This window comes from Carex rostrata, chromosome 15 (genome assembly GCF_964058835.1).
Source record: "Carex rostrata chromosome 15, lpCarRost1.2, whole genome shotgun sequence".
Classification (NCBI taxonomy): Eukaryota; Viridiplantae; Streptophyta; class Magnoliopsida; order Poales; family Cyperaceae; genus Carex; species Carex rostrata.
The window spans coordinates 10141880-10150990 of NC_135932.1; the positions used below are offsets into that span (position 1 = coordinate 10141880).

The 9111-nt window shown below is 30.2% G+C and overlaps 1 protein-coding gene across 1 annotated transcript; it reads right to left on the bottom strand.

The window, feature by feature from the left end:
* Positions 1–1327: 1327 nt before the first annotated feature.
* LOC144566236 (purple acid phosphatase 4-like) lies at positions 1328–3911 on the bottom strand. The gene is made up of 7 exons (XM_078316202.1): positions 3578–3911; positions 2670–2826; positions 2472–2579; positions 2255–2382; positions 2020–2148; positions 1839–1906; positions 1328–1715 (listed from the first exon to the last, which is right to left on the bottom strand). The coding sequence occupies exons 1-7, from the start codon at positions 3746–3748 to the stop codon at positions 1487–1489; spliced, it is 990 nt and encodes a 329-aa protein (XP_078172328.1). The 5' UTR covers positions 3749–3911; the 3' UTR covers positions 1328–1486.
* Positions 3912–9111: the final 5200 nt, after the last annotated feature.

Consider the following 9111-nt stretch of genomic DNA (forward strand, 5'->3'; position numbering starts at 1 on the left):
GAAGGATCAGTAGGAATTTTACCAATTTAAAATTTTGGATTAGTAAAATATTTTTTAAAATAGATATAGTATCTTAGAATTTAGATATACTAGAAGGACTCTATTTTTCTAAATATTTTTAATACTTTAATAGAGAAATAAAAAATAAAGAAAAACTAGTTTGGATCGGTAGGATCTACTTTCAACTAATCCAATTGGATTGGTAGAATTCCTACTATTCCTTCTACTCATGAAAATTAATATGTTGGTACTCTTTCTGTTTATCTCTTTCTATTTAAATGTTTTCTATGAAAAAAATTTCTTAGTGATAAAGTGCACACAACACGTCAATCATAAATTACAAGATTCAAAATATGTGTATTTTATGATTCATGTTGATTTTTCACGAGGAAATTTGCAATTTCATTTTCCTAACGGTTGATGCAGATTTACATAAAAAAATAATAATTATGTCTCTCTTTGATTTTTTTTTTTTTTCGCCCGTCTACTTATTTTCTGTAATATTGTTCAAAATATAACATTGATTAATAGAGCACTTCTTTTCAAGATTGAAGATAAACGGCTTGTTCAATAAGTGTTAATATGTATTCGTCATAAAATGAAAGTCAAATTTGATATTATTTCAAATGAAATAACAATTCGGAATAACAACATCCAATTTTTCTCCCCCTATCTCTCTCCTCTCTCTCTCTAAAAACATGGCTCTCTCTAAAAACACGAGATAGATAGAGAGAGGGGGAGAAAAACAGAGTGTTTGTTATTTGGAATAACAACGAATTTGATTCCCATAAAATATGATCTATCAAAATAAGTTATTTGTTACACCTCACTTTTAATATTAATTGTGCTATTTTAATGCTAATTACATTAACAAGATCAAATTAATACATTAAATATATTTTTTCAAAGTTAGATTAGGGATAAGTAAAATGCACACAAATTATATACGACTAAGATATGTAATTGTAATTATAATATATTTTTTGCATATTACAGTAGGAAAAAAATTATCACAACTATATATAGTTCATAAGTGGAATAATATATACAACTAAGTTAGCATCTAATCGAATACCATATACCACAAGTAAAGTTTATATTTGGCTCATAGACATTGCAGTTGGAGAGAATTTTGTCTATAGAAAATATATAAAAAAAAGAGATATAAATTTTATTGATACGTTTCCTGTTTCTCGTTTTTTTTAACATATTTTCTATAGATAAATAATTCTCAATATGGTAGAGATGATGATGATTGATGACAGTGATAAAAGAATATATCTCGAGTAAGGGTTTGGTTCTATCATTCTATGGATAGGATAAAATGGGAGGGGAAAATAAAATCCATTTTATAATATTTAATCTCTCTAAACCCATGCAATAACAATAAGTCAATAACCAAAGGGACCTGGATATAGTACAAATTCAACTACCCAATCGCTGCCGCTAATAGCCTAATTATACAATATAGACGTCGTCTCTCAGTTTACATAGCTGCATTGCTTGAGAGAAGACCTTGGCTAATCTTGGCCATGCTCCATTTGTGCAATTGCTGACCGGAAACATCATAAAATGCAATGTCGGCATCGGATTTGGTTAACTTGAGCGACATGAAACCTTGGCCATCATAGAAGAATCGCAATTTGTCGGTGTTAGGTATGTATGCGCCCCTCCATGCCTTTGAGCCCCCTCCACTGGTGAAGTATTGCAATGGGCTTTTGGTACATTACATACAATTAATAACAGTAATGAGATGAGTTGTGTTAGGTAATTAGTTCAATATATATAATTAATTAATTAATTAATCTGAGATGGAACTGAAGGAACTTAAAATTTACCTGTTAGTACTGCTAATGTGCTCCAGGCAATGGTCATGCCCGTTGACATAAAAGTCAACACCATTTTCCTATTGTAAAAGAAACAGAGAATTAAGACAAAATTAATACCACATGACCATACAATTAATACAAGTATATATATGGAATTAATAATAATTTACAAGTATATTTAATTAATTACTTGAAGCACGGGAAGCAGATATTGCAAGAGCTCTGCAGTATCACCATGTATACTAACGCTTCTTATGGAATGGTGACCCACCACAATCTTCCACCTTGCACTAGATTCTTGCAATGCACACTTCAAATCCTGTTTACAGAACAAAAATATATAATTGCTTACAGATCCCCTGTTTGTTTAATCGATGAATAGCTAGCTTTGCTTTCTCGTTTTTAAAATTGTATGATCGATATACCTGCGTGAGATTTGAAATATAGCTCTTGCGAGGCTCCACCCCCCTCCAATCATAGTGAGAATCCTCTGGATTCGTCCAGTACTTCATAACAAATGGAGTTGTGTCCACAAAGAAGAATTCCACAATTTCTGAAAGATAAATATTTTATTTAATACATCAAATTTTCAATTTTATAAAACAAAATTAAGAAAACTCTAATTAAAACAGTTCTTCACACCAGCATTGACTATGAATGATCTCATGCAGATGAACCGACTGTCGATCTTTTGTAGCGCAGGGTTCAACTGTGCAATCACATTACCCCTATAATCATGGTTTCCCAGAACTGCCAAGAAAATTATAAAAAATAATTTAGTTCCAGAAAAAAAAAAGGAAAAAAAAAAATCAAAATGCATCACAAGTAATGAGACCTTACCAGTATACCATGGCTTTTGCAAGCTCTCTGCTGTGTAAATATCAGAAAATGACTGCTCAAAAGCTGGGTCGTCGACACCAGTTAACCCGTTCTCATAAAAATTGTCGCCGGTCGAAATAATAAAATCAATATTTAGCTCCTTCCCAACTTTCCCCATCTACAGTTTTATTCATAGAAATTAATTTGTTGTTAATATTAGTTTCTACATGTCACACATTGCATACAGCATACTGATACCACATGGGCACACTGTGGTATGAAACGAAAGGAATTAATCTATTCTTCTAATTCGTTGTTGACCGTTATTAATTTATTCACAAAACTTCGCTTAGAGGAAGCCACATGTTCAAAGAAACTTAGCTTAGAGAAATTATTATGACCAACCAACAATACATTTAAGTAATGAACAATAATTAATTGTCCGTGTATCTTTTTTTATAATCCATCTTATCCTTTGGCCCCATTTTATCATCATTTTATTTGTTATTTATCTTAAAATCCAAAAATACCCTTAAAGTACAACTCATTTTTTATTAAATTAAAATGTGCAACTACTTGCTTTCGGAAAAAGAATTGAAGATTTCTTCATCCTCGTCGGAATCCATCTAAATTCTAAAAGATATGTCATATAAAACTCAGAGCAGTTAATTTATTACTTTCATTTAAGACAAATTGGGGCTGATAGATTGGCATTAATTGAACCTGATCAAAATTAATCATCTAAAAAACAGAGGAAGGATGACGAAGCTGAAGGAATCGCTATAGTCAAGTAGAACATAAATTGATTGCTATTTTATTTGTATAGATTTATATGATAAGAAGCAAAAACGAGCTAATAAATTAATAATCTGGTGAGAATAATTTCACAAGAGAAGAGAAGAGAAGAGAAGAGAAGAATTTATTAGTACCTGTTGTGCAACCAAAGATTGATTATAGTTGCCTTTGCGGCCCCAATCGCCTATCACTAGAAGAGCGAGGGATCCATCGTTCTTCAGAGAATGCTCAATTCTAGTCAAACCAGAAATGGCAACAGACACCAAGAGAGAGAAGAGTGAGAGAAGAAGGAGAACTCGCGCCATGGCAGCTGTTAACCTTAAGTTGAGAGTTGAGAGTTGAGAGTGACAAGGAAGGCAAGAGAGGAGTAAGTCAGATTTATACAAGGAAAGCGTACATTAAACGACAAATGGGTGAACCAATAGGAGCCAACTGGAACGACTCCACTCAACCACTGAGAGAGAGAGAGAGAGAGAGAGAGAGAGAGAATTGAAACCTCTTTTACGGAATTACGGTTACGATTGATGGTGTGCAAGGAAATACAGTTGCTTTATTTGATGAACTTTTGAAGAGAGGCTGACGTGTACATGTGTGAAAGGTGAGGAACTGGTGCCTACTAGGGTAGGTGTTTATCTACAAAAAGAGTGCACGCTTCTTCTTTTTGTTAATAAATAAATAAATATAAATATGTAATATTCTACGAATATACCGTAGGAAAAAAACATACAATCACACTGTCCTTTGTGTTTGTGTTGTGATCCTGACAACCAAACTAGTTGCGTGAACAGAGCCAAAAATATGTTAGAGGATTTATTTAATAAATTATTAATTCAAGTTACTAATTAACTCACGGGAAGGGTTAAAAAAGCCAATACATAAATGCATAAAATTCATGTATAATGTTCATGAGCATTTAATTTTTGTATGTAAATTATGTATTGAATGTTGTAAATTATTCCTTTATATAATTATGAGGCATATTTTTTTTGGAAGAAAGTAGGTATGACCACCAATTTTTATTGAAACCGTAACAATCTTACAACTCCAAACAACTGGACCACATACAAACATCATTACAGAACAAATGTAAATGTTGCATCATTGAGGGTTAGATTCAGAATTTTTGTCAGGAAAGCTAAAAAATATCGAATCCGATTTAAATAGCTAATCAAATTTAAACTCATTAACTAATTAGATACTCGATAAAAACAATGATTTAACTTATATTTTATACTCTGACTTGTAATTTCTAATACTCTAACTTATAATTTTAATTACCAATCATATATAATTCAAAAAAATTATTTTAATTTTAATCCTAAATTTAACCTGAATTACAAATCAAACATCCAAAGAGGGGGAAAAAATTCAGGAAAGGATAAAGTCGGTCGGGACCGATAGATCTCCACTAAAACTCAAATTAAAGATAAGTATGTTTTATTTTTTTGTAATTTATACGTTGGCTATATATTTTCCTCAAACTAATGTTAAAGAAATTAACTGATTATTTTAAAATTTGATAACTTTGCATATATACAAATTTGTCAAGAAATTTATCAGTTTATCAATTTCCATAGTAAATATATCCCGTATTGCTTTTAAGAAGGAATTAAAATAATAAACGTGTTTGCCATGGTTATATATTTTAGTCATCAACGTAGCTGGTAATGTTAAAAATGTTTTTTTTGGGGGGGGTGGATGTAGAAAAGAGAAATATCCTACTTCAGACTTGATATAATGAATAATAACCACAATAAAAACAATTCAATTTTAAAATGGGGCCAATCAACTCTTCCAACAACTTCTATGATTGGAATAATGCATGTGTCAAGCGTGGTCACAGCTTTGGGAAATAATGTGGAATTATTTATTTTAATTTTATTTTTAGGAAAAAGTATGTAAAATTGAAGTCAGTAGTGGTATTTTAATGAATGGAGTTGGTTTATGTCAGCATCAAGCATCAAATGCAAAGATGTGAAGCTCAAATTGAAGAAACAACAGAAACAGATAGCAAATTTCTTATGCTTCAGAGTTCAGAGTACCACAGAGAAAGAGACATTTTGAAGAGACAATAGTCCCGAAACATTTGCTTACTGTTTTTGATGTTTGATCTCTTAATTTCCATCATGGAGCAACTTGTATTTGCATTTGGTACTGTTTTAGAAAACTTGTATTTGCATCATGGGGGATCCACGATGAAAGGTTAATGGGCCTACAAAAATCCATCCTGGCCCACACAACTTATCTGGGCCCCAAGTGTTTCTTATAACATTGTGCACTAAGATGAGATCATTCCAAGTTTCATATATACAAACATAATGTCAATTATTTATTGTTCTTCATTCCTTATTAAAAACCACCTATCTTTTCACCATCCCAAGCTCTTCATTCGAAATTTCATATATACACACATAATGCTAATTATTTTTTTGTTCTTATATTCTTTTATTAAAAACCAGGTAAAATTTTCACCATCCGAAACTCTTCATGGGCCTTGCAGGGCCCATCGCTTGAAAATATAGTAATAAATTTTGTTCTTGATTCCCTTGCACTGTGATTGGGCATTTGATTATTGAGCTAGAATGTTTTGAGCTCACAAGTATTCTGGTGACTTCAACTCTAAAATATGTGAAAATAATTTTAAATATTTATATTTTTGACACCAATTTACTTTTTAAGAAATGTATTTTCATGTCAAATTTATAAATTTTCAACTTAATTTAGTATAAAATCAAGCAATTAAACAAAGAAAGTTTATAAGTCAATTTTAATGTGTTCAGTTTTTATTATTTTTTTTACCACTTGACTTTATATTAAATTAAGTTGAAATTTTATAAATTTGACACACAAATACATTCTTGCGAATTAGATCAGTTTCAATATTTCGAATTTATCATTTGAAATCATTCAGATAGGTTTTAGAATTAATTAAGCTCACAAACAACTTTGTAAACTTAATTCTACTCTTGATTATTTCCTCTCTTTTTTACTCTCTTTCATCAGCGCTCAATTCCCTGTTTAATATGTACGTATTCTGTTTCATCTTTTCCTCGTGAAGCTCTTCTTCACCCACACAATAAGTTTCCTCACATATCCATCTCAGATAAAGCTGCCACAATTGCACTGCAATAATAAAGAACTAGTATTTGGTTTAGTGGCAAAGACACATGGTCTTTATGTGGGAGGTTATGGGTTCAAAATCCAAATGGGGGAAATCATTTGTTGTATTACAAGGATTTTAAATAGTTGAGAAACTTGACCTCTAACATTTACTAAAAAAAATAAAAAAATTGCACTGCAAATAAGTTTGAAAATATTTCACCAATGCCTTCCTCAAGTGTTCATCCTTTTGACCGCCACTTGTTTAATTTATGATGCATTATGTATGTTAAGTGCTATTCTGAGGACATTATTTGAGATTTTGAGAGCTAAAAAAAGTTTTATCTCTAAATACCAATTTTGTCCTTGTACTCTCTCTTTTCCTTATCTATCACAATTAATTATGTCATGATTAATATAAAAGTTCATAAAGGAAAAATATTAACAAAGAATGTTACATTACAGAAAAGAAAAAAATTATAATTTCCGTAACCATTTTTGCTCAGCATGGCTCAAGCTATGCATGCCCCTTTTTAAAAAAATTGGGAATTGTACCAGTATTGCCTATTGATAAATATAATATGTATTTTATATTTTTACTTTGATCCGCATACATGTATATGCTATTTTAAGTATGTAGCTTATTTAGTTAACATAATTTATACTCATTCACATTGCAGTTGATAAATCAGAACTATTTATAAAGGAGATGAAACAAATAACCAATCTCGACACCATTTTTATGAATAAATCTTAACTGGTACGGAGATAAATGTTGGTTCAGAATAACACTAAGCACTCAATTTCTTGAATTCTTTTCACTCAAAATTTTTTCAGACAAGATTACAGCAAAATGCTAGACTAGCTAGCAAAATATAGCAGGAAAAGAAGACCAAGTGTACTAGGTACAACAGCAATTGGTCGAAACAAATATGGTCGACGACAACAAAAAATTTAAAGGAAAAAGAAGCTCAATTAAAACCTCAATATGGCTTGCAAGATCACTGATAGATAATTAATTTTAATAATACATACAACATTATTTGGTCTTGGAGAGTTAATGGAGAGTGAAGAAATGGGGAGATTTGAGTAAGGAATCACAAGTGAATAAAATATATTCATCATGAATCACAAGTGAATTTAATATAAAGAATTAGTGGTGGCATCTCTTACAGATCATAGTTTTTATGACTTAAATGATTTTGTTTATTCCAATTGATATCTTTTTAAAAAAAATATCCTATCTGTACCAACCACCATTCCATATGGCTATAGTAAGTACCATTGTTTATGTACCAAACATATCATATCTTACAGTAAGTACAATTGATATCTTTTAAAAAAAACATACAATAAAGGAGGCAAAAACCTAAAATTGTGATGCATACATCAGCTGAAAACATACAGAAAACAACAACAAAAAACATCAGTTGAAAACATACAGTAAACATATATAGACACATCCATTATCTTGAAACTTTTTAACACTGTGATGAATGGATTAAAAAAGAATAACAAATAATATAAATGAAAAGCGTATCTCTTTTATAAGGCTAGCTTATAGCATCCAGTTTGAGCTAAAAATTAGTCAAAATGTGCAAAAACCCCAGTACTGGTATATAAACAATGGTACTTACTATAGCCATATGGACTGGTGGTTGGTACAGATATGAAATATTTTTTTTAACAGATATCAATTGGAATAAACAAAATCATTTAAGTTATAGAAACTATGATCTATAAGAGATGCCACCACTAATTCTTTATATTAAATTCACTTGTGATTCATGATGAATATATTTTATTCACTTGTGATTCCTTACTCAACTCTCCCCATTTATTCACTCTCCATTAACTCTCCAAGACCAAATGTTGTATGTATTATTAAAATTAATTATCTATCAGTGATCTTACAAGCCATATTGAGGTTTTAATTGAGCTTTTGTTTCCTTAAATTTTTTGTTGTCTTCCATAGTTGTGTCGACCAATTGATGTTGTACCTGGTACACTTTCTCTTCTTTTTTCTACTATATTTTGCCAGCTAGTCTAGCATTTTGCTGTAATCTTATCTGTATAATTTATAAGAATTCAAGAAATTAAGTGCTTAGTGTTACTCTGAACGAACATTTATCTCCATACCAGTTAAGATTTATTCATGAAAATGGTGTCGAGATTGGTTATTTGTTTCATCTCCTTTTTAAATATTTCTGATTTATCAACTTCAATGTGGATGAGTAGAATTTTTTTAAAGGATAATTTTAAGTAAATTTCTTAAAATTTTCAAAACTACATATTTCTATTTTTAAAATTCATAATTTATATTTACCCTTCTAAATTTCAAAAACTCGCAAATTTACTCAATTTATTGACTCTCTTTTTTTTATTAAAATTCATTTTAAATTTGTATAATACCCGGTTTATCCTTTATTAAAAAATTAAAATGTATAATCTATCTAAGAAAAAAATATGTCATTTAGATAATGGTATATAGATTTTTAAAGATAAATGATTCATTTATTTACTTATGACGCATACATACTATACTCAGTGATATTTAAGTATATATTTA

Bases quoted from the DNA above. Each gene is read 5' to 3' on its own strand.
- LOC144566236 (XM_078316202.1), bottom strand. From the start codon at position 3,748: ATGGCGCGAGTTCTCCTTCTTCTCTCACTCTTCTCTCTCTTGGTGTCT. The intron at 2,827-3,577 runs GTACTAATAAAT...ATAAAACTGTAG, and splicing joins AATCTTTGGTTGCACAACAG to ATGGGGAAAGTTGGGAAGGA. The intron at 1,907-2,019 runs GTAATTAATTAA...CTTTTACAATAG, and splicing joins ATCTGCTTCCCGTGCTTCAA to GAAAATGGTGTTGACTTTTA.